The sequence below is a fragment of the Macaca thibetana genome, chromosome X, assembly GCF_024542745.1.
Source record: "Macaca thibetana thibetana isolate TM-01 chromosome X, ASM2454274v1, whole genome shotgun sequence".
Taxonomy (NCBI): Eukaryota; Metazoa; Chordata; class Mammalia; order Primates; family Cercopithecidae; genus Macaca; species Macaca thibetana.
Window position 1 is genome coordinate 37794937 of NC_065598.1, and position 26786 is coordinate 37821722.

The 26786-nt window shown below is 41.9% G+C and overlaps 2 protein-coding genes across 3 annotated transcripts in view; both read right to left on the minus strand.

Annotated features, from left to right (window-relative positions):
* Window positions 1-26786, minus strand: part of DYNLT3 (dynein light chain Tctex-type 3) — a 752500-nt gene that overhangs the window by 333517 nt on the left and 392197 nt on the right. The gene's annotated exons all lie outside the window — the stretch shown is intronic.
* SRPX (sushi repeat containing protein X-linked) overlaps window positions 7727-26786 on the minus strand; it is a 74803-nt gene continuing 55743 nt past the window's right edge. For both annotated transcript variants that reach the window (XM_050776524.1, XM_050776525.1), the window contains 6 exons: window positions 25075-25201; window positions 19165-19286; window positions 18248-18427; window positions 15033-15166; window positions 12533-12654; window positions 7727-8294 (listed from right to left, as the gene is read on the minus strand). In XM_050776524.1, the coding sequence (XP_050632481.1) occupies window positions 8111-8294; window positions 12533-12654; window positions 15033-15166; window positions 18248-18427; window positions 19165-19286; window positions 25075-25201 (869 nt within the window). In that variant the 3' untranslated portion in view covers window positions 7727-8110. The remainder of the gene's footprint in view (window positions 8295-12532; window positions 12655-15032; window positions 15167-18247; window positions 18428-19164; window positions 19287-25074; window positions 25202-26786) is intronic.

Consider the following 26786-nt stretch of genomic DNA (forward strand, 5'->3'; position numbering starts at 1 on the left):
GGAAGCTCAACCTGTTCACTGAGCTCTTTTAACTTGAAAGGATTTGACTTCCAAACTATCTCTCCAGCACAGATTAGCTGCTGAGATCACTGCTCAGCTCAGGTCTTTCCCTTCAGCTATTTTGTTTTCCTCCTAGACTTCTTGTAGCCTCACTCTGTGCATGCACAGCTCGGGGGTCAGTTAAAGATTTGAGGGGGATTTATATGCACATTTGGGTTCTCCCTCCCAAATTCCACCCACTGGCTTTCTCCTTTCTCATATCTCCTCCATTTCCACACTCTCTGGTCATCCTGCCTTCATCCTCTGAATCTTCAGCCCAATAAGAGTATAGCCTTCTGCTTGAGTTCCACATCCAGTACACTAGCAAATGGAAAAGTCTTCAAAGGGAAAAGCCAACCAAATGTGCATCTTACCCAATGTGCTTGCATTCTTTCAAGGTCATAGTTCTTTCAGTCTCTGCCTGCTTTTGGTTGAGTGCTAATGAGTTCCAGTAACTTCTCTTTCTATATTTTGTCCAGAGTTATAATTGTTATCAGCAGGGAGGTTAGTGTGATATGGGGTAGTCTGCCATTAAATGAAATTTAATTCCTGTCTCTTCCCATTTTGAACTAAGATTAGCAAGGCCACGTTCTCATCTGTGGGGTGACAGCAGAGCCATACCAGACCCTTGAACAATATATCCTCCCCCATCTGTGCAGTGTTCTATAAAATCTATTTCCCCACAATCCACTCAGCAAGTCTGGTTTAATATCCTCTTGCTGGGGTGGTTCTGATGTTAGGCCAAAGGCCATCATAACACATCCAATTGTCTCACAATCTTTTTTTTTTCACAGGGTCTCATTCTGTCACCCAAGCTGGAATTCAGTGGCACGATCGCAGCTCACTGCAGTCTTAGCCTCCCAGGCTCGAGTGATCCTCTCACCTCAGCCTTCCAAGTATCTGGGACCACAGGTGTGTGCCTCCACACCCAGATAATTTTTAAACATTTTTTATAGAGACAGGGTCTTGCTATGTTGGCCCAGGCTGGTCTTGATTTCCTGGGCTCAAGCAAACCTCCCACCTTGACCTCCCAAAGTGCTGTGATTACAGGTGTGAGCCACCACACCTGCCAATTGTCTTACAATCTAATAAAATCAGTGTGTTGAAGACATATCTGCACTCCCATGTTTATTGTGGCATTATTCACAATAGCCGAGATAAGAAATCGAACTAAGAGTCCATCAAAAGATGAAAGAATATTTTTTAAAATGTTACCTCTGTTACCTCTGAAAATATTCTTGCCTTTTGACAACAGCAACAGGCTCTTTTTGAGTTTCCCTGCCCCACACATAGAGCCAAATACTCTCTAGGGAGTCCTGTCTCCTTGTGGAGTTCAGGATGATTCCTGTGTAACTTATGCTAGATCCTTCAAGGCAGGAAGAACCAGGCTCAGCCTCCACCGTAAGGTCAGTTCTGGCCATGGTCGGGGCTGGACCTGACTCTTCCTGTCTTGGTGTCTAAGATAGGTTACCCAGGAATCACAAGGAATGTCAGTTATGGCACTAAAACAATTGTCCTCTGAAAATGGGAACCTCAAGGCCTATCAAGTTCGTCCATGTCTCTGATGTCTATAATCCTCCAGTTACAGACATGAGCTGTCTCCCTCACTGGTCTTGTTGTTGTCTCATTCTCATACTGCTCTGAGTGTCTCCCAGGTCAACTCTCTTCCAGACTTTGATGCCTCTGGACTATTGCCACACACACACACACACACACACACACACACACACACACACATTTCATAGTAAAGTGACCTTTTGTCTTAGTCCATTTGTGTTGCTATAAAGGCATAGGTGAGGCTGGGTAATTTATAAAGAAAAGAGGTTTACTTGGTTCATGGTTCTGCAGGCTGTACAAGAAGCATACAGCCAGCATCTGCTTCTGATGAGGGCCTCACACTGCTTCCACTCATGGAGGAAGGCAAAGGGGACTTGGTATGTACAGAGAATACATGGCAAGACAGGAAGCAAGGGAAAAAGGCGTGCAGTTGGAGGCTCCTTTTGATGACAAGTTCTCAGGGGAATTCTCACAGGAACTAACAGAGGAACAACTCACTCCTTACTGCCAGGATGGCACCAAGCCATTCAGGAGGGATGTGTCCCCATGACCCAAACATCTCGCATTAGACCCCACTTTCAACACTGGGAATCAAATTTCAACATGAGATTTAGAGGAGTCATATATCCAAACCATAGCACCTTCCTATAGCTTTAGTATCTTTTCAAAATATTCTTGAGTAAATGCTTGTTTTCCTCTTTGTCTCTTTTCTTACAGCAGGTTGCTCTTTCATACTTTAATATCTCTTGGTTGAGAGATAATGTCAACATCTGCTCAATTCCTCACAGCTCCTAAATTGATCATTCTTTCCTAATCTGAGCAAAAGACCTTCTCTGAGAATCCTGCCATCTACCATATCACTTTCCATCATGCTCTCCTTACAGTCACCTATCTATACACAGTTATCTCCTCCACTCTATATATCCTTGGAATTTGACTCTCACTTATCTCCTTTGCCTTAACTCTTGCCAGTATCCGCATCACCCATATGGATAATTTATTCAACTTCCAAACATCACAATTTCAATATTTTCTTTCTCTCTTCCAAATCTCTCGTATCTTTATACTGATTATATGCACTCTTAAACCACATTAGGATCATTCGCCTTTCCCTATATTCTTTGAATATGTAAGCACCACTACTGTTTTTTTGTTTTGTTTTGTTTTTGTTGAGACGGAGTCTCGCTCTGTCGCCCAGGCTGGAGTGCAGTGGCTCGATCTCGGCTCACTGAAAGCTCCACCTCCCGGGTTCACGCCGTTCTCCTGCCTCAGCCTCCCGAGTTTCTTTTTAGACTAATTCTTGTCCTTGTGTGTAATTGCACAATCCATTTTGTCAATACTACAATCAACTCCCTCCCCTTGTCCTGCCACCATACCTTTGTCACAACCATCTACCCCTAGATTAGTCTTTCAGTATGCCTTCTCTCTTCCTCAATCTGTGTAACTAAGCATTGCTGAAGAAAAATGGTCAATTGTACTGAATGATTTTATCATGGCTTATAAGATATATCTTCAAGAGGTGCTTGATATCACTATTAACTGTGGAATTGCAAGGAAGAGAAGTCCAAGAAATCCAGTGTTTCAAGACTACACTTTTAATTTTATTGTCTGTATCATTCAGGACTTAATTACAGAGAATAGAGTCATTGCAAGCTAGTTCAAAGAGAAAGGATTTTGTTCTTATCTGGAGTGGAAGGCTAAAGAAATAGACTTGGCCGGGCGCAGTGGCTCAAGCCTGTAATCCCAGCACTTTGGGAGGCCGAGACGGGCGGATCACGAGGTCACAAGATCAAGACCATCCTGGCTAACACGGTGAAACCCCGTCTCTACTAAAAAATAAAAAAAACTAGCCGGGCGAGGTGGCGGGTGCCTGTAGTCCCAGCTACTCGGGAGGCTGAGGCAGGAGAATGGCGTGAACCCAGGAGGTGGAGTTTGCAGTGAGCTGAGATCCGGCCACTGCACTCCAGCCTGGGCGACAGAGCGAGATGCCATCTCAAAAAAAAAAAAAAAGAAAGAAAGAAATAGACTTTATGCTGACCTTCCATAAAAAAGTCCCTAAACCACCTGGGACTCCCAAGGGAGCCGCTAAGAAGCTGTAAAATTGGGAATTTTCCTACCAATTTGGGAAGCCACAATTATATTTGTTTGTTCTAGAACTACTCTATGTTTTCTACCATAAAGAAGCCATGTCCCTCATTATTAAAATGTCAAAAAGATAAAAGATGTTAGTGAGGATGTGGAGAGAAAGGAATCCTTATACATTGTTGGTGGAATTGTAAATTAGTCCAACCTGTATGGAAAACAATATGGAGATTTCTCAAAGAACTAAAAATAGAACTACCATTTGATCCAGCAATCCCACCCCTGCGTATATACCCAAAGGAAAAGAAATCATTATACAAAAAGACACTTGCACTTGTATGTTTACAGCTGCACTATTCACAAGAGCAAAGATATGGAATCAATCTAAGTGTGCATCAACAGATGATTGGATAGAGAAAATGTGATACACACACACACACACACACACACACAAATGGAATACTACTCAGCCATAACAAAAATAATGAAATCATGTCCTTTGCAGCAACATGGATGGAACTGGAGGCCATTAAGTAAAGTAACTCAGAAACAGAAAGTCAAATACTATATGTTCTCATAAGTGGAAGCTAAATAATGTGTACACATGGACATAGAGTGTGGAATAATAGTAGAGTGTCAGAAGGGTAAGGGTGTGTGGGGATGAGAAATGAGAAATTACTTAATGTGTATAATGTGTACAGTATTTGGGTGATAATGATATCAAAAGCCTAGACTTCACCACTATGCAACATATCCATGTCACAAAATTGCACTTGTACCCTCTAAATTTATACCAATAAATAAATAAATAGCCATGTCCCCAGTTAAGTTGTCAGCAGCTATGGGAACCAGCAGAAGCTAGCCTCCAAAATAGGCCCCAGTGATCTTTACCTCTTAGTATCCATCCTGTTGTGTTGTCCTCTTCCCCATTGAATAGGGCTGATCTGTTGGATCAACAGGATACTGCGGAAGTAACAGTGCATGTCTTTTGAGACTATGTCATAAAAGATATTGTCCCTTCCACTTTGCTTTTTCTTGGATCACTTTTACCAGAGGATGCCAACTACCATGTTATGAGAACATTCATGCAACACTCTGCGGAGAAATCCATGTGGAGACAAACAGAGATCTCTTCCAACAACCAGAACCAACTTACCAGTCATGTGAGTGAGCCACCATAGAAGCAGATCTTCCAGCCCCATTCAATCCTTTGACTGCAGCCCCGGCCAAGATATGACAGCAATCTCAAGAGAGACTCCAAGCCAGAATAGGCCAGCTAAGTTGCTCCCAAATCCCTGACCCACAGAAATTGTGAGAGATAATATGTTTGTTGTCTTAAGACACTGATTTTTGGGGTAATTTTTACTGCAGGAAGAGTATAGGTATCAACATCCTGAGCATTAATCCTTGCTTCAATGTGCACTGCCTTTCCTCTCCTTCATTGCCCACGCCAATGATCTAAGCTCAAGAGTTGAGAGTTTGTAGAGGTAAATCTGCAAAAAAAAAAAGTTCTCTGTGAATGGATTAGATAGACTCTTCCACCTTCTAGATATATATACACACTATATACACATTACAATCTGCCCTTAGGCAAAAATTTTTTAAAATACATTATATGTATTTTATATATATATAAAATACATATAAATATATGTATGTGTGTACATATTATATATAAATATATAGGTATATATTTATATATGCACACACTACCTGAAGACATTGGAGAGAGGCCAAAAAGCAGACAGATACCGGAGTGCAGTCATCACTTGGAAGGCAAATAAACTTGATTAATCATCAGGGTTTTTAAAAAAAATTTTGCCTAAGGGCAGGTTGTAGTATGCACCATGCTGCGGTTGAAGGTAGGGGAGGCTTAAATGAAGACAGAAAGTCTGTAGTCTTACTGGCTTAACAAACCTGAGGAGACAGTAAGGGCAACCATAGCAACTGAAGAGTGAGAAGGAAAATCTCAGAAAGGAGAGAGTCTGACAAGGGGAGCCCTAAATTCTGTATGTAGGCTGCCTAAATTTCTGATTGATCACCGAACCATACATGTGCAGACTAGGAGTGGAGGCAGATTCCAAGCAGTCCAACTAAGTTTAAAAGAACTGAACTGAGATTTCAGCTGTCATCTACTGGAGACAGTTTTCCATTTGAGTTCAGCCCATTTAACTGCCTCCCTCTTCCCTACACACACACACACACACACACACACACACACACACACATGCATGGTAGAAGTTCTGCAGTACCAAACTGTGAGCAAGCAGAACTAGGAATTGTGTTTTTGTTTGTTTTTATGAGGTCCAAAAGGTGCATAGAAAAGTTCTGCAAGATTTCCAGTGGGAAACCGGTTCTCTGGAGAAAGGCTATTAATTAATCTTTAGAAATGTCCCCAAATTTTAATGCAGGGTATTTATTTTTAAAATACCATAGCGCATTCATTGATCTTCAAATAGTCTGTTGATCTTGTTGGGAAAAGTGCTTGCAATATTCCAAGTCATCAGGTAAATTGGTTTGAAGAAATCCAAGTAGTTCCTTAAATGTCAGCGCATCTTCAAGGCTTGAACCTTTCAGGATATGGGGCAAAGGGCACAGGCTGACTTGTCAAAGACAAGAGAGCTTTAACACAGGTAGAGGCAGATATATGCTTGCTTAATTGTGACAAATGATCTCTTGAACTTTTCTTTTTTCCTTTTATTTCCATAAGTTTTTGGAGAACATGTGGTTATTTGGTTACATGAGTAAGTTCTTTAGTGGTGATTTGTGAGATTTTGGTGCAACCATCACCTGAGCAGTGTATACTGAACCCAGCTGGTAGTCTTTTATCCCTCACCCTCTTCCCAGCCCTCTTGAACTTTTCATGGTTTCCAATTGGTCACTATTTGACATTCCTCTATGAGCCATGCCATTGACCTTTCTGATATATCTGAAGAAGACACAAGTCAAAAAGTGGCTTCTAGTACGCTTTGTAAACAAAATGAAGCTTGTAAATAGACTGTAAACCTATTGGCAGTTCAGCAATGGCCCTGCCTCATATTTAAAAAAAAAAAAAATTGTTAAATCTGCTTTCTGTGTTAAATCTCTGCATGTTAGAATTTATCTATTGTTTCTGTAAGGTCCAAAAGGTACACAGAAAACTTCTGCAAGATTTTCAGTGGGAAATCAGTGGGAAATATCATTCACTTCGTTATTTTGTTTAGGAATAGATTTTGAACCAAACTGATATTCTGAAAATGGAGGAAAAACTTCAAGGTTTGCATGGGAGAATTGAGGAGTCTGGCTACTGGTTAAAAACCAATATGTGATTTTTCAGGCCTGACCATAGGTGATGATAAACACTTTGCCTGGTAGGCCTCACCGGAAAAGCTGCCCTCCACACACCAGACTTGGTGCATAGCCAGTCATATGGCAGTCTCTGTGGGGTGTTGCAGTCAAAGACTCAGACCCCCTGGCCAATCACGCTCTTTCACATATTTACATTCCTAGCCCTGTGCTTTCATTTCTAGGCCCTTTATCTGAGGCCTTGGGTAAGAGGTCTTCAGGTTCCTCTGCTGAGATCTTATGGGGTAAGGAAAAGGGGAAAAATTTGAAGATACTTTCCTTCACTCTGCCTCAGTACCCAGGACTTTTCCACTCCTACCCCACCACATGACTCCAGGGTCCGTAAAACTGCCAGAGCCTTTTGTTTGAGTCTCCCTCAATAGAAAGATGACCCCACATCTGTGCTGCTCCACTTGAATCTTGACCAGTGTGCTGTCCCACAGGGGAAAATGGAACAGTGAAGTTGATGCTTCCTCTGGTTTTAGACTCTTGCTTGTTCCATCACTGTGACTAAAGGCTTAGCTCTTTCATTTTCAGCTTGTGGCTTTAATTGGCTCCTTGAACACCCAACAGCTCAGCTCTCTCCCAGCTCAGCAGAGCTCCTTAAAAGACTAATTAAATTTTTTCCATTCTTAAAACACCACTAAGGATCACAACCCTGAAACCACTGACCACACTGAACAAGTACGGCTGGTGCTTGATAAACAAAGTGAGTTCTACTAAATTTGCTCCAAAACATTTTATTAATAAAAGTCTTATTTAAAAAACAAAATAGAAAAGAGTTAGGTATCACATTGAATAACATGTTGATAGCCCGTGTATGGTTATGGGTTCTAATTTCTCTACAAAATCAACCAGCCATGATGGAGTAAAGAAAGTTAGAAAGAGTAAATACAGTCATTTAAGTTTTTTGAAACACTTCCAAGTACAAAAAGCAGCATGCTAATTTTTAAGTGCAAAGAAAGCTCATAATAAAATAGACTTTAAAAATTACAAATAAAAATCTGTACATCAAGGATATTTTTAAGGCTTTCCCATGTGCATGTCACTATGTAGACAATGAAGAGGAACAGCCAAGAGAGGAACCGCCAAGAGAGGAACCATCATGTCAGGTGTTACAGGTCTGGCCCATTTCGGCTTGTAGGACCATCTCTTCTTTTCTTAAGGGAAAAGTGTCAATCAGGTTGAACAGAGCCACAGGCATCACCAGGGAGACATAGCGCTCTTTGTCCATGCCATGCTTATCCACTAGCACCATACTGAAGGAGTAGAGTGGGATTCGCAGCAACAGCCTGTGGCAGACAAAGAAAAGAGGAGACTAAGTCAAACCATGACTCCCAAGGGTCCTGGTGGGTCAACCAGAGCCCTCCTGTGACCGTGTGCAGAGAAAACTTTGATACCATGAAGGACTGAATCATCCTTTAGACCCTGTCTACTCAAACTGTGACCCTTGGACCAGCAGCATCACATGAGAACTTGCTAGAAATGGAGACTCCCATGCCCCACCCCAAACCTACTGAATTAGTATCTGCATTATTATCAAGATCCCCAGATGACTGGTATGGACATGAGAGTTTGAAAAGCACTGCTTTAGTTTTAGATTATAGTCAGGAAGACTTCCAGCCTACAATGATGCCATATACCAACATTTGGTACAAGGTGCATACAAGGCTAACAGATTTTTTTTCATTAAATTGGAATCAACCCAAGTTTGGAATCAACCCCAAACCCACATTTGCTGACTAGTGTTGCATGACCACATACACACTAGGACTAAGTCAGTGATTATGAACAGGGGTGATTTTGCTCCCCGCTCCCAGGGGAAATTTGGCCATGTCTGGAGATATTTTTGGTTGTCACAGTGGAGAGTGAAGATGTGACTGGCATTTAGTGGGTAGTGGCCAGGAATGCTGCTAAACATCCTGCAATGCACAGCCAACTCTCCCTGCCAAACAAAGAATTATCTATCCCCATATAGCAATAGTGCCAAGGCTGAGAAACTCTGGGCTAGGTAAAGCTGATTGACATCATTTCCCAGCATGATAGTTCTGGCCTATTCAGTGGCCAGCTCAGGACTGCAGAGTTATAAGGGATTGAGCTTGGTCTACACCCCATGTATTCTGACTTGGTTAATCATAATTTGTACCCCAAATAATTCCAAAAAAGAATATGAAGTGGTTTCAAGTGTCTGGTGTTCTTTCTGCTCTACCACACTAGAATTTAAACTAAAAAATATGATTTTCATATCAACACAAACATATTTGATGAGAATAGCTAGAGAAAGCAAACAAACAGGTAAGCTGAGCCCAATGAACAAATGAGCCCACTCACTCTCTTCTCCAGATTTTTTTTTTCAGTTTAGATATTTTGAGATTGTGTATGAGGCAGAATATACACTGTCATCTGGATTTAAAGTGAAATATGTTTTCCTCATACAAACAGATCAAGGTTAAAAAATCATTACATAAAACACAAACTACATTTTTCTGCCTTTTAAGAGGGAGTTTCAAGGAAGAAGGGAATAATTAGTATTTTATCCCAGTGGGAAGCTAAATCGCAAATTCACTCCCAGTGACTAGAAATGCAAAAAAAGAGGACATGACAGTGCCTCTGCCAGGTTTCCTGCAGTGCTAAGAGGGGAGCTAAGAAGTAGATGACTGTAAAGTGCATTAATGAGTTCCGAACACGCGAATGTAGGCTGCAAAGTAGGGTGTGAATGAAGAGATAAAATGCTCTGCATCTTTAAGACGAAGGGTATTGAGTTTACTTTTGGGAGCATGGAGGAGTTCTGGCACAGGGAGCTCTCAGGAAACAGAGGAATAGGGAATATGGTGGCTGAAGCCTGTGGGAAAGGGTGACCGATAAGAAATTGGAGCATTCATTTTTTTTATAGTGCTTGTGAGACTAGGATGGGAAACCCACACACACACACCACCACCACGGTGCCACCATCTGCTACCACACACATTCCTGTGTAAGTCTTGTGCCTTGATTGACACAGAATGTAAAGGGGGAAAACTGTCATGGGAAGAGCTGAGTGGTTGGATCAGCAGGCTAGCAGCAGCCACAGGAACGCATCCCACTAGGGCCGAAAGACCACAGAAATCTTGGGGATGAATGATCAAACACCACACAAAATCGGGGATGAGGTGTGATGCCGACAGTATGTCTGAATTACATACGTGTCTGTCGTCAGATTGGAAGGAGTTCTTCCTGGAAAATCTTCCAGGGAACACTGTAGACTCAAAGGTATAGTCTACAGGGTATAGAAATTATGGCTTTCTTGGTCCCCGTCTTCCTTGAGATTGCTGGAAAATTCCTCTGGAAAGCATGAATCAGATCATACCTCCAGATAAAAAAGAAATGAGGGCAAGAAAGAAGGTAGGTGGTGACCCTGCAACCCCAGGGACCCAGTCTCTTCTTTCTGTTGACTCCCTTCAAGGGTTTTATCATGGCCTCAGTGCTATTTGAAAATAGTCTTATAGCCAGACAAAAGAATTTTTAGATTATGCAGGCATTATGCTTTTCCTTCTCCTCTTTCGCTTCCCATTCTTTGCCTAAATCATCTTTTTTCCTCTGCAGTAGACTCCAAAGTGTCTACAAAAACCTTTCCAATTCAAAGGGAAAAGTTTCTGCCAAGCTCTTTGTTTCTCACTGATATGTCTGATAATACAGGCATGCTGGCCTGACACAGAATCCATTAGGTAATGCACCTGAGTGATCATTTCTGCATGACTTTTACCTGGACTATCATCCAGCTGCAAAATAGAGATTGGCCCTTTTCTTGAAGGCTGCTGGGCAAAAGTTCTATTTCAAAACTGTAAAGCTTTTGGTAAAAAACTAGGCCAGTGGTCCTCACCATGTGATCTTTTGGGAGCTCATTAGAGATGCATATTATCGGGTATAACCAGAGACCTACTGAATCAGAAACGCAGTTTACAGCCTACAGTGTAGACTCCAGCAATACGTATTGTAACAGGCCCTCCAGGAGATTCTGATGGAGGCTAAAAGTTTGAGAACCACCATATAATGTATTTAAAATCATCTTCTGCCTATAGAAGTCTATGGCAGCCCCAACATATACAATCTGAATGGCAAGTATTTTTTAATCGCATTTTTCTGTTCTTCAAGTAGATTCAACAGTTTAAAAGCACAACAAGATTTTATGAAGATGACACACATACAGACACATTCAATCCAAAACCCATTCAGAAAATTCTGCAACAAGTTTTAAAAAATCATTGACACAGGATATGAGCAAGTAGTACTAAATAAGCAACAGCTTCATAAAACCTACTTTGAAAATATTCACCATAAATATTTAGATATCAACACAACTCTCTGTCTTAAGTTTTGTACAGTTCAACTTGAAGTATTTGTACACTAACTGTAAATATACAATATACTTTTAAAAGCTGTTATCAACTCTGGAAATAGTAAGGCTGTTTCAATGAAATTTTGAGTCATTTACTCCACTTAGCGCCAACATGGTGCCAGGTACTGTGCTAGGTACCGAGTAGCAAACATGTGAAAGTTCTGCTACTGATGTCAAAAGTCGGTATGGGGAGGTGCTACATGCAAATGCAGTAAAATATAACAAAAAGAAAAGCACATGAGTGTACCCAGCCTTCTCCATTCATCAGTCGACTAAAGAGAACTCATGAATCCTCTTATTTCAAGTTGAACTGTACAAAACTTAAGACAGAGAGTTGTGTTGATATCTAAATATTTATGGTGAATATTCTCAAAGTAGGTTTTTTGAAGCTGTTGCTTATTTAGTACTACTTGCTCATATCCTGTGTCAATGATTTTTTAAAACTTGTTGCAGAATTTTCTGAATGGGTTTTGAAAAGGCTGGGTGAGAAAGGAAGATTTTAAGGAGTTTTGCTTTAGTCTAATTATCCATTTTACAGTGGTCAAGAGATGCAAGTAGAAATTTGGGTTATTCTGAAACTATCTTTTGGTTGTTGAATTCTGCTTCTTTAATACATCATTATTCAGAGACTAAAATCCACGGTTCCAACTTTGTAAGGGTTATGAAAGTAAAATATAATTGTTAAAACAGAGGTATGAACAAGTGTTCTGCAAGAATGGAGAAAAAAGAGACCAAGCCTGGAAAGACTAATTGGATGCGTACTTTTCTAATAAGACCAAGGATTGCTTAAGTCTTTTTTTCAGGTCCTCCTCTCCTAGCCATCCTTCCTCCACCAACCACACACACACACACACACACACACACACACACACACACTCTCACACACACACACACTCACACACACACACATGTGCGCGAAGCAAAAACGGTTGGTTGGAGGGGGTAAGAAAGAAAACACTGGTAATTACCCATTGCACAATTTATTTGAACAAACAGCAACATACTGATTAGCATGGTTGTAACACTCCCAGAATAAAAGCAGTTAAACATTGAAGGTTGCCTGAACTCCATCCTGAATAGAAAGAAACCAGGGAACCTAATCAGTTAAAAGTGCATTCATAGGGGATAAGATTTAAGAACAGAAATTTCCCCTACCTGAGCTGCAGCGCTAGGGCTGGAGGCATAATCTTTGCGCCTATCCTGCCAATGAGAGTCGGGAACACACCCACCAGCTCCACCACGGTGATGTGTCGAAGATCAAGGCCACACTGTGCTTGCTGGGAAAAAGAAAACCCAACAGGGGAAGTATGAGCATGGTGAAAAAAGACATCCTCATCAAACTAGAAACCAACAGAAGTAGCACTGGCCTGTCTCTGGAACTTTATTTGCTCACTCTGAACTGTACTGAAAACAGATGAGAAATTGGGGTTAAGCTCGTGGCTATAAAACCTAAATACCTTTCCCAGAGGAATCATTCCGATATGGCTTGACAGTGGGATTTTGAAAACCTAAGCAAAAGGGCAGTCTATGTATTTCCAGACAGGGTGAGACCTTGAGTGAGTCAAATTTCCTAAAAAGTGTCCAAGACCACCCCAGAGGATTCTAACTTTTTCTTTGCAAGGACAGAAGACTACTCTATTTCCAGAGTCCACTTCTCTGCTCTGTTTCCACTCTCCACACTCCCCTGCCCTATGCCCTCCACACCCAATCCCAGGGGAAAAGAGGATAAAAGGTTCCAAGCCTCTAAGCTGGCTCTTGCCAAGAACCTTGGGAATGTGGCCCAGTCAACCACGTGTCAGCAGGGCTCATCAGGAATGGCAATGGCAATAAAAACAAAAATTAAGAAAAAGTAATGTAAGACAAATATGATGAATTTGGCTACATGGGAAAAGAAATTTTGAAGTCTTGAAAGATGAAAACATCAAATATGTTTTACCAAAATTCCACTGAAACGTCCCTACATGAAGTTACAGAACTGGTTGAGAAGTTCAAAAAGTTACAAATAGGCTTTTGTATTACTCTCACTGAAATGCCTATGTCAACCAAACCTTTCTTTGAAGGCTCTGGTTAAAATGCAAACGTAAGTATATTTGGAAGAGGAGGTCACACCAAAACATCTTGATATTAAATATCTTATCCAACCAGTTGTTAAGTTAGCAAGTGTCTGAAGGGATGGGACAGACTAGAGCAAGGACGGCAATCTTTCTCTGTAAAGGGCCAGAGAGTATTTCAGGCTTGGCAAGGTTGGATGGCCTCTGTCCTAATCGCTTCACTCCATCATTGTAGTGCAAAAGCAGTTGTAGATCATGCACAAATGAATTAGTGTGACTGTGTCCAATAAAAGTTAATTTACCGAAACTAGCCATGGGTCACCATAGTTTGCTGACACAGAGGAAAAGCAAGTTGTTTGGCTTAATTCATTTTCCTATGGAATAAGAACAGATGAGGAAATGCATGATGGTGGAATATAGCCTGCAATGCCAATTTCCCACAAAAGAGAGAAGTATAAGCTTGTCTTTTCTGAAGAGCAGGCCCCTGGCTTGGACAAGGAGATACAAGGGGAGGTAAGCTAGTGGGGACCGGGGGTAAAGATGCAGTGAATTTGGTTACTATTAAGGGAGCTCACAAAAATTTTATATGGCTCTTCAGAGTTCATAGGCAATTCTTCAAGTACGTGGGAAGAGTGAAAAGAGACTTATTATTATACATTTTATTAATGCTGACATGAGAAGTAAATTGTAGCCCTTGATTAAATCAAGACTGTTTTAAGCACTTAGTTCTATCCACTGTAACAAATGAGTAAAATATTCTCAAAAAAAATGTGCAGCACTGTATCCATGGTACAGCATACATCCTGCCTCTTTAGTATTCAGTGAAGTTGGCCACTCTTTTGCAAACCAGCTTCAGGACAAAAGCAAGCAACTTCTAGTTTGATCCTTATAGTTTCTAGTCATCCTTCCCCACACACCCAAGATGCTGGTTGCTCATTTAGTAGCTACAAAATTTACATAGTTGAGAAGGACATATTTCCCAGAAAAGTGCCCGTCAAACTTGAGAGTGCTTAGGAATCACCTGGAGATTTTGTTAAAAGTGTAGATTCTGACACAGTAGGTCTGGGAGGGGCCCTGAGAATTGGCATGTCTATCAAGCTCCCAGGTGATGCTGATGCTGCTGGTCCAGTCCATGGATCACACGTTGAGAACCACTGTGCTAAAAAAAATGGCTGTCACCCTCTGAGAGTCAAAGAAATTCCCTGGGAAAAATGTGGGGACCGAGGGCTCCTGGATTCCTTTCATCTCTTGGGCCAGCCTTTTGGGCAGGCAGCTAATTGATTGCTTTCAGCCAGGCATATCCTGGACAGGTTCAGCAAAGACAACTGTTCTGTGGCTAGGCCTGGACAGTATGTCAATTAGACTTATTGGTGAAGACAGGCAACCTCATTAGTTGGAAAATGATTGGGTTAACTCTAAGGAGTCAATGCTAATCAGGTTATGGCCCAGAACCAGGAATGAATGGTGGTAGCTCTAAAGTGCCAGTTCCTGAAACTCACTGTAAGTGGATTAGGCACTGAATTTGGCCTTTGCTTTTAGTGAAATGGCTGGGCCCTTCCTGTTAAAGGTCTCCCTGCCACCTCGGCCCTGCCTGGAGGACTCACCTGCAGCATTCCTAGCTGGAGCCGGTAAAGGAGGTTTCGGGCTGTGGGTGTGGACACAATGAGGAGTCTCCTTTTCTCATAAAACTGATCCAGAAGTGCAGCTGCCGTTCTGACGCCCACATTGACGTTCATGGCTGTAATCAGAAATGGCCACATGGGTCAGAAACCTTCTGCTTGTTCTGGCTCAACAGAGCCTGTGATGACACACAGGACCATTTGTGTAAGAATTAAACCCTGAGATAAGGATTCAAGTGTAAGTAGTTTATTTGGGAGGCGGTCCCAAGAAGCACTTGTGGAGGAGTGAGGAAGTATATTCATTTCCTCTTGCTGCTGTAACAAATCACCATAAACCTAGTGACTTAACATAATACAAACTTATTATTTTAGATACTGCAGGTCAGGATCGAAAAGATCCTGGCCTCATGGAGCTAAAATCAAGGTGTTGGCAGGGCTATGTTCCCGTGGAGGTTCTAGGGGAGAATCTGATTTCTTGTCTTTTTCAGCATCGAGAGGCCACCTTCATTCCTTGGCTAGTAGTCCCTTCCTCCATCTTCAAAGATAGCAGTGTAGTATCTTCAAATCTCTCTTCTCTCTGATCTCTCCTTCCATCATCTCTTTCTATGACTCTGACACAGTTCTGCCTCCTTTATATAAGAAGGCTTGTGATTATATTGGGCCCACTGGGTATTCCAAGATACTCTTCCCATCTCAAAATCCTTAACTTAATTACATCTGTAAAGTCCCTTTTTTCATGTAAGGTAACATATTCTCAGGTTCTGGGGATTAGGATGTGGACATCTTTGGTGGACCATTATTCTGCCTATGTCAGGAAGTGAGACAGTGAGGGAAAGAAAACAATACCAGTTGGTTATCAAGCAAGTTGTTCCTGTGGGCATTTGGAACTCACTCCCACTGGGGAACTCTAGGAGATGATATACAACATACCTCCAGAATTAACCCACTGGAGGGAACTGGAGTATTTATACAATTGCTCCATCATTGTTGAGGGCTGCTTCTGGGGCACTAGCTCTCCATCACTTCAGGCTGGCTCTGTGCATGGGCTGACAGTGCTTTGATAGCCAGGGAAAAAACGCTCTCAGACAGAGAGACCCAGTTAATTGCAGTAAGTAGCCTTTTGAACATAGATGCGAATGTGAAAGGCATATGGGCCAAGCACCATAGTATCTGCTAGGGAAAGGGGTGCAGAGAGGCAGAAGGGTAAGAGAATGGGCAATGGCCAGGCTGGCTTTGGAATGGCTCAGAATCTCTGAAGTCTGCCTCCTTGGTGCAGAAGGGACAAAGCAATGTGGGACACAAAGGCCACAGAGCAAGCAACACAGGCATAGAGGACATGGGACAAGGCAGTTTTATAATAGGTCTTCCCTTTAAGCAAATACATGACAACTAATTCCAGCTGTTCAAGGTCAATGAAGGATGTTATATAGATAGGCAAACAAAAGGCTTAGCTCCAAAGAAGAAATAATATGAGAAAAACTAGTAGATGCCATGTATGATTTATAATCTTGGTTTTCATAATTCACATTTTAGGTTTGTATTGAAGTATCTGTTCATTCACACATTAATTCATTCAGCCATTATATACTGAGTGCCTGCCATGTGCCACGCTCTACGCTGGGTACTAGGATGTCACACTGAGTGATACCCAGTTCCTGCCCTCTTTCTTGCCCTCTTCCCTGCCCCAGGGGCTCAGAGTCTAGGATAGCTCTGGTCAAGAAAAATACAATGTAAGCCACTATGTTTAATCTTAAATTTTCTAGTTGCCTCATTAAAAAAGTGTAAAGAGACTGGGCGTAGTGGCTCACACCCGTAATCTCAGCACTTTGGGAGGCCGAGGCGGGCAGATCATGAGGTCAGGAGATCGAGAACATCCTGGCTAACACGGTGAAACCCCACCTTTACTAAAAATACAAAAAATTAGCCAGACGTGGTGGCACGCACCTGTAGTCCCAGCTACTCAGGAGGCTGGGGCAGGAGAATCACTTGAACCCAGGAGGCGGAGGTTGCAGTGAGCCAAGATCACGCCACTGCACTCTAGCCTGGGCGACAGAGTGAGACTCCAGCTCAAACAAACAAACAAAAAGAAAAAGTATAAAGAGATAGGTAGAAATGATTTTATGTTTTATTTAACCCAATATATCCAAAATATTTCATTTCAACATGTAATCAATATAAAAAAGTAAGATACTTTATATTCTTTTTCACACTAAGATTTTGAAATTGGTATATGTTTTACACTTATAGCATATCTCAATTCAGAATAGCCTCATTTCAAGTGCTTAGTAGCCACATATAGCTAGTGGCTACCATGTTGGACCACATAGGTCTAGCAGCCTGTTAGACACCACACCCCAGGCCTTAATGCCAACATGGTGGGCGTGAAGTCCTTAGGTAGGGAGTCTATAATAGGTGTGTTCTTTCTACTTTAACACATGAAATTGAAGAATCTCAGGCATTTAGCTGATGGTATATATGTCTCTCTGTCACTTAACTCTAAATGGGGGCTTCAATTAAAAGAAAGGGATAAAGATGAAAGGGTACCAGGAAATGAGAAAAAGAGAAGTCTATAAACAAGAGATACGTCCATAATTTTCTGGCTAGCCTGAGTTTCAGACTCGTTACCCAGCCCAATTTTTGTTCATCAGGAATAAGAGCTGGCATAAGGCTTTACGTGTACCAGGCACTGCTCTATTCCACTGTTCCACAGATGACCTAATTTAATCCTTACAACAACTCAAGAGGTAGATGAGGTATTATTTTCTTCATTTTACATAGGAGGAAAGATTCCAAATGCCCAAAGTGTATGTGACTTTCATGCCAGTGATGCAAAGCAGGTATGATATTGTCTCTATATGACAGTGTACTGGCTTTATAAACAAGATCCTTACATTTCTAGAACAAAGAAAACTACAGCAAATTTTGCTGATTCATAATGTCACCAAAGGCTGGCCCTAGGTTCCTACCTTGAGCTTCTTCCTTAGAGGACATGAAAGGGAAATTAGAGGATAGGCCGAAGCAAGACGGATAACAGATGAGATGAGCTGCGGCAGGGATCTAGGGACTATGTTCATCCACTCAGATAAAGAGGGATGGCCAGGAACTTCTCAGAGTCTATGAAGGGAAACCTCTCTTGCACTGGAATCAAGAACCAAGGGGTTTACAGGTTCTGCTGCAGGCTGGAGGGGCTGCGTACATACCTGCACAGGTGGGCTCCGTGCCAGACCAAGCCAGGTTGGATTGACATACTCGGGCAGGGCTACCCTGGAGCTCATAGCCGCCGATGCAGGAGAACTCACAGGTGGCTCCATAATTATCCCCATCGCTGGAGCACTTCATGTAACCATTCTCTGGGGCATTGAGTTTGCCACAGCGTTTGACTGTAGGGACACAAGTCCAGAGGGGTCTCAGTGCTGAGCTCCCATCCACAGAGTAAGCAGAAAAGGTGAGGATGCAGGGGCATCAGCTTTGCAATCAGGCTTCTACATCAGCCTGTGAAATGAGTGAGGGAGGAGGGATGACTATTTGGTCAGTGGGTGAGCCTTGCAATGGTCACCCATCCATACCAATGAGACCACTGATATCAACTGGTTTAGCTCCTAGTGTTGTAGATGAGCAAGTGAAGTCCAGAAGAGTAAGGAGTAAAGATGGTTAGCAATTAGTTGCCCAAACCATCAGGCATAAAATAATCGTTAAAAACATTTTCTTTCATACCAATGGTTCCAGAACACTAAGAACATGTTCTCCTGGTGGCCCAAATTAGGGGGATCCTATTCACCCTAGTTGTAGATGGACTCACAGGCTTCAGCTGGTCACCTAAGCTCAGGGATGGAAAAATTATTGAATAACATTCTTCCGGGACAGTCAGCTATAGGCTCCTATAAGACTAGTCCTTGTTAAATAATCTGGCAACACTGACGCCCATCCATATATATATCATGTATATCATGAAATTCAGGCATTAAGATAGGGCACTTCCCCAAGCCTCATTAGAGACTAATCTAAAGCTGGCAAGTCACCCACCACAGTAGGCACTTGAGAGAGTTCTGGCTTGAGGACCTGCTTCCCTTTGCTCTTCTAAAGGGAGGGTGGGGGGGACAAAAAGCAGTATTCTTACCTCTTACTTTAACTCGAAATTTGCAAGTGCCCTTATTCTCAGCTCTGTCATAGACTGTGTACTGGATCTTGTGGTCTCCTTCTGGAAAGTTGGAGCCTGGGGGGAGGCCTTTCAGAATGACACTTAGAGAGAAAAAAAAAATCAGAAACAGGAAAGATGACATTATGGATCTGACAAGCAAGTGACGACCCCCCACTCTTTACAGGACATGGAGAGACTGAGGGGCAACAATTAGACTAGTTTAAGTAGAACAAAAATTTCTCAAAGAATAGAATCTCCTAAGCTTTAGTCTGTTTTAGAAGAGCAGTTTGTGACCAGAAAATGGAAGACCCAAACTACTGGGAAGCTTAGACTTTTTTCCGGCTGTAGGTAGAATGGTGGGGAAGTGGGTAGAGAGGGGAGGGAGGATGAAAAATATAGGGCCCAAGTCTCTCCCTTCAATCTCACTCTTGTTCCAGGTGGGACCTGAATTGCCTCACTGTTGGGAAGACAAGGGAATTTTCTGTGAGGAAAATCATTAGAGAATATAGTCCAAGCAGTCACTGGCAATTTGGGCCTGCAGGGTGTACTAGAACTTTCTCTGTTCTTTCTATCTGGGACTGTGGAGACCTAAAGGCAAGTTCTCTGTGATTCCTTGGTTATCCTGATAACAATAATAATGACTAAAAGTGTTCTTTGCACTTACATAAATCTTACATGTTAGGCATGGTTCTAGGCATTTTGCATATATTTATGTAATCCTCCTCATTTAATCCAACAACCCTATTAGGTAGGTAGTATTATCTCTATTTCACAGATGAGGAAACTGAGGCATAAAAAGGCTAAATAACTTGCCCAAGGTCACACAGCTAGGGTGACTTCATCTTTCTTCTTGGCTGCCTAATGAGAACACCAATCAGTATAGCATGATCAAAATCCATGTTCTGTTTTTCAATATACATATAAATTCCCCATCTCCCTACAGTTCAGGGAATGATGAGAATATGTGCTAATAATGAACATGTGGTATTATCATTGTCACCATTGAGGAAAGCCTTACATGTAGGTGGGTGAGGTGGCTGTTTACCAGGTATGAGAGAGGGGTCGTGGGAAAATGTCAGAAATCCCACTATTTTGAGACATGCTGCTGTTGGCTTTAGATGCTTTAAGGTCTTTAGAAAGCACAACTTAAATTCAGATAAACCTGAGAGGAGTGATACTTCAAATATAAGTAGATGTAGCCTCTCTGAGACTTTGTTTCGCCTGTGGCATGCAAATAACAGAAGGAGTAAATAAGGGGACTCACAAGAAGCACTTATCTCAGAGCTTGACACTAGAACCTTCTCCCTCACAAGGGAGCTATAGGGCAGTAGCTTGGATAGGAAATGGCGGAAGGGGTCATAGGAGAAATGCCAGGGCAGCAAGGAGCCCAAGTGAGAGCGGTAAAGGGAACAAGACAGCCTTCTCTGAACTCCTCATCCTGTTGGAGTGCATTCCCATCACATCCTGCTCTAAACCTTTCTGGCCTCTGGGCTGTAGAACCCTGGAAGCAGACAGCTGCTTTGAACAAAGGGACAGGAGAGTACTGAGATGCTGTTTTAAAATGTAACAATCGTGCCAGGTGCGGTGGCTCATAAATGTAATCCCAGCACTTTGGGAGGCCGAGGCGCGCAGATCACCTGAGGTCAGGTGTGCAAGACCAGCCTGGCCAACATGGCAAAAACCCGTCTCTACTAAAAATACAAAAATTAGCAGGGTGTGGTGGTACACACCTGTAATCCCAGCTACTCAGGAGGCTGAGGCAGGAGAATCGCTTGAACCTGGGGGGTGGAGGTTGCTGTCAGCCAAGATCTTGCCACTGCACTCCAGCCTGGGCGACAGAGTGAGTGAGACTCTGTCTCAAAAAATTTAAAAAATCAAATAAAATGTAACACTCCTAACCATATTACACAAGTTACCCACAAAAACAACAAGGTGAATATTCTCACAAAGCTTGTAGACAAACAGAGTCATCTGATGGCTTGATGTTTTGTGTTTATTACACAGGATTTCAACAGCAGTCAGAGTTGCAAAAATCTAAAAACCTACTATGTGGTAGGGGCTGGGCCAGGCATTGTGCTAGACCCTGAAGAGTCAAAGGTAAATAAAACCCAATCCCTGATTATGTCAACTTACTTTTCAATTCTGATTGCCTACATTTTCTCCAAAGGGATTCGTGGGATGTGTATGTGATAGCAAATACTTTTTTAATGGTCAAACTTTATCTTTGAGAAGTTACAATGGGAGAGCATAACTAGTAGTATTACTTAAGCTAGATGAGGCACTGGGGGAAGATTATTGGAATGTAGGAACAAAATGTCCTGCCTCCTCTCACTAGAAAATGTACTGTTATTGCCTAATCATCGTGTAAAAATGTTTTGTCATGCACAGCCTGGGTTGATAGGATTCTAGAAAGTCTTTTCTTGCTTTATGGATCACCAGGAGATAAATTAGAGGTATCCTTTTATCGACAGATGAAAACTCAGTGGGAAGCTCTAATATGCCCGTAAACTTTAAGGCACAGATATGAACATGCTAACGTGAAGTAGTGGTCTCCAGGGAATATGAAGGCCAACCAAACAGTTGCAGGGATACAGGCCCAAATGCTAGATTAGAACAACACATAGCTAACCCTCACAAAGGGATCCACCCATTTTTAAAAGCTTCTTAACAGTGCTTCTCATTGTGGTTGGTAAAACAAACATACCAACAAAAAGCAACTCAGATATATGTCAAACTATGAATGAAATTGGTCCAGGAGAATGGGGGTAGAGGTGAGGAAGAAAGCAGAAGATACCATCCCTTTTTTTTTTTTTTTTTTTTTTGAGACGGAGTCTCACTCTGTCGCCCAGGCTGGAGTGCAGTGCAGTGGCACGATCTCGGCTCACTGCAACCTCTGCCTCCCGGGTTCATGCCATTCTCCTGCCTCAGCCTCCCGAGTAGCTGGGACTACAGGCACCCGCCACCACGCCCGGCTAATTTTTTTGTATTTTTAGTAGAGACGGGGTTTCACCGTGTTAGCCATGACGGTCTCGATCTCCTGACCTCGTGATTCGCCTGCCTTGGCCTCCCAAAGTGTTGGGATTACAGGCGTGAGCCACTGCGCTCGGCCGATACCTTCCCTTTTTTTAAATAAGCATCTGTAAGTGTCTGATATGGTCAGGAGTTTTAAAAATAAATTTAAAAGCTTTAAAAGAGATAAATACAGCCAAAAAACAAGGGGTGAAAAAGTTCTGCACTAAACTGTACTCACAGAGTACAAGAGCGACAGCCTCTGGCACCACCTGGGAGACACAGACGGCTTCCCAGTGCAGGTAATGGCCTGGGGGCATGAGTAGGGTCTGGCTGGGCAGGCAATGCGGGTTACTCTATCCCTAAATTAACCAACTGGCTTCCTCTTTCCCCTTCTGCTCCTCCTTCCCTTCTCACCACCCCTTCTTTTAAATTTATTTTATTTTTAATTTTTGTGAGTATGTAGTAGGTATATATTTATGGGGTACATGAGATTTTTTTAAATTTTTTTGAGATAGCATCTCACTCTGTCACCCAGGCTGGAGCACGGTGGCACAATCTTGACTCACTGTAACCTCAGCTTCACGGGTTCAAGCGATTCTCCTGCCTCAGCCTCCCGAGTAGCTGGGATTACAGGTGTGTGCCACCACACCTGCCTAATTTTTGTATTTTTAGTAGAGACAGGGTTTTACCATGTTGGCCAGGCTGGTCTCAAACTCCTGACCTCAGGTGATCCACCTGCCTCGTCCTCACAAAGTGCTGGGATTACAGGCGTGAGCCACCACACCCAGCCAAGATGTTCTGATACAGGCATGCAATGCATAATAATCACATCATCTTCAAGGAGAACTACAAACCACTGCTCAGTGAAATAAAAGAGGACACAAATAAATGGAAGAACATACCATGCTCATGGATAGGAAGAATCAATATCGTGAAAATGGCCATACTGCCCAAGGTAATTTATAGATTCAATGCCATCCCCATCAAGCTACCAATGACTTTCTTCACAGAATTGGAAAAAAACTGCTTTAAAGTTCATATGGAACCAAAAAAGAGCCCGCATCTCCAAGACAATCCTAAGTCAAAAGAACGAAGCTGGAGGCATCACGCTACCTGACTTCAAACTATACTACAAGGCTACAGTAACCAAAACAGCATGGTACTGGTACCAAAACAGAGATATAGACCAATGGAACAGAACAGAGTCCTCAGAAATAATACCACACATCTACAGCCAACTGATCTTTGACAAACCTGAGAGAAACAAGAAATGGGGAAAGGATTCCCTATTTAATAAATGGTGCTGGGAAAATTGGCTAGCCATAAGTAGAAAGCTGAAACTGGATCCTTTCCTTACTCCTTATACGAAAATTAATTCAAGATGGATTAGAGACTTAAATGTTAGACCTAATACCATAAAAATCCTAGAGGAAAACCTAGGTAGTACCATTCAGGACATAGGCATGGGCAAAGACTTCATGTCTAAAACACCAAAAGCAATGGCAGCAAAAGCCAAAATTGACAAATGGGATCTCATTAAACTAAAGAGCTTCTGCACAGCAAAAGAAACTACCATCAGAGCGAACAGGCAACCTACAGAATGGGAGAAAATTTTTGCAATCTACTCATCTGACAAAGGGCTAATATCCAGAACCTACAAAGAACTCAAACAAATTTACAAGAAAAAAACAAACAACCCCATCAAAAAGTGGGCAAAGGATATGAACAGACATTTCTCAAAAGAAGACATTCATACAGCCAACAGACACATGAAAAAATGCTCATCATCACTGGCCATCAGAGAAATGCAAATCAAAACCACAGTGAGATACCATCTCACACCAGTTAGAATGGCGATCATTCAAAAGTCAGGAAACAACAGGTGCTGGAGAGGATGTGGAGAAATAGGAACACTTTTACACTGTTGGTGGGATTGTAAACTAGTTCAACCATTATGGAAAACAGTATGGCGATTCCTCAAGGATCTAGAACTAGATGTACCATGTGACCCAGCCATCCCATTACTGGGTATATACCCAAAGGATTATAAATTATGCTGCTATAAAGACACATGCACACGTATGTTTATTGCGGCACTATTCACAATAGCAAAGACTTGGAATCAACCCAAATGTCCATCAGTGACAGATTGGATTAAGAAAATGTGGCACATATACACCATGGAATACTATGCAGCCATCAAAAAGGATGAGTTTGTGTCCTTTGTAGGGACATGGATGCAGCTGGAAACCATCATTCTTAGCAAACTATCACAAGAACAGAAAACCAAACACCGCATGTTCTCACTCATAGGTGGGAACTGAACAATGAGATCACTTGGACTCGGGAAGGGGAACGTCACACACCGGGGCCTATCATGGGGAGGGGGGAGGGGGGAGGGATTGCATTGGGAGTTATACCTGATGTAAATGACGAGTTGATGGGTGCGAGTTGCTGACGAGTTGATGGGTGCAGCACACCAACATGGCACAAGTATACATATGTAACAAACCTGCACGTTATGCACATGTACCCTAGAACTTAAAGTATAATAATAATAAATAAATAAATAAATAAATAAAATAATCACATCATTCACCACCCCTTATTTCTCTTTTTTCCTTCAGTAAGGATTTACTGAGTGCTAACTACGTACTAGACACAGTTCTGGGCATTAAGGACATAGCAGTGAACATATTATAATAAAGACAGGTAATCAACAAATACATAGGTGACATATATAGTATATTAGGTAGTGACCATGAGGACCACATCTGAAAGCATAAACAGACCAGCATATATACACTCCCCTACTCTGGGTAGCAAACATCTCACATAAAAGAGACAACATCATTTTATCTGCCAACTTTCACTTACTCAGTAAGAATGCCATCTGCTGTGTCCCTTCCTTCGGGTGTCTCCCAGGATACCCGGACTGTCAGTTTGTTGGGTTCTGCAATGCGTTCTTTCACACTTGGGCACTTGATTCTAGGAGGTTCCATATCTGAAAATATAACCAAAATATTCTCATCATCATCAAGAAATATCTAGTCAAACTGGGGTTCAACACCCAAAGTTTAAAATACCAAAGCCTCTGGGTATTCTCCATTTTCAAAGAGTTTGTTCATCCTATATATTCGCCTTTTCTCCCTTCATAATGCTTTTACTCTCCTGCTAAGTTTTGAAGATTGTTTAAATACTCACATGTGCAGGGCTAAACCTGCAATCAACTGGCCTTGCGAGGTGTCCTGTGGGTAATTCATTAGTTACAGCCTTTCCTCCCCATGCTTCCAAACTCTGCCTACTGATGGCCACATGGCAGTTACTCAGCTGAAACTAGAAGTCATTTGGTTTTAGTGAGTACTTCCTGCTTTGAGGACAGCATCATGGAATATTAGAGAAAGGCACTCTAGCTATCATCTAGTCAGATTCAATTCAAGGCAACAAATTTTTCATGAGTACCAATCTTATCCAAGGCTTCATTCCAACTGCTGGGGTTGGGGGTGCACAAAGGCAAAAGAATCATGTGCTTCTGACATTTCAGGGAATTTGCCATGTACTGGGGGGATTACATTACCCCACATGAAATATAACATGAGGTAGAAAATGACAATGCCCCAGGCAAGGTAAAAGTGAATGCTACGGAGGTATAGAGGAGCCGCCCAACTTTCTCATTTTACAGATGTGCAAACTGAGGCTCAAAGAAATTCAGTGATTTATTTAAGATCACACATGTAGATAATGGCACTGTGAATTATAATCTAAGTCAGAGCACTTGCCACCAGAACAAGTTCTCTCTCTCTTTCTGCTATCTATTATCAACATATTGCTTAATATCTTAAAATAGGCAATGGTCTGTCTGGGTCCATTCTCCCCTTGAACTGCTACTGAACTACACTTATGGTTTTGTGTTCTGGGACAGCAGTTTTTACTGTGGCTCTGGACCTCCAAAAGCCTCCCAAATTTCTTCAAGTAGTTTCTCTATGTGGTCATAGGTATGACATCCTCGATAGTCATAACAAGGATGGGTGGTTAATGAGGGCTCGAAGTAAATAAGATGTCAGCTCTACACTGGGTTGTATTTCATCTTATAGCTGAAGTGAAATCACAAGAGGAAGTTCAAATTTCTGCAAATTCTACTTAATGTTTCTGAACAGGTAGAGAATGTATTTAAAGAGAGCATAGCAAATTAAGGACATTCAGCTTCACGTTACTTTACATATCAACTGATAAGTATTAAGTGCTAGTACGGCCTTAATGAAAGTTAAATGTCCTTTTGATTCTGAATGACAGATGTCTTTGAGAGACTAAATGCACCAAGTAAAATTCTTTATATACTTTCTCCTGTGTCTTGTCTAATAATTTCTCATTTTATTTAGGGTAAGAAGTTATGAATAACTTATTAAACAATTTTGCCTTCAGCTATCCAAATTCATTTTCATTCTATGTCATGCTTCAGTGGGGTGTGAACTTAACAGCCTTAATGCACCAATCCTAAATTGAATAACCACCATATTTTGCTGACTCTAAGTCACTCCTAATTGTGAAATGCATCCCTATTTCGGGGATATTAAAAGGTATACAAATAC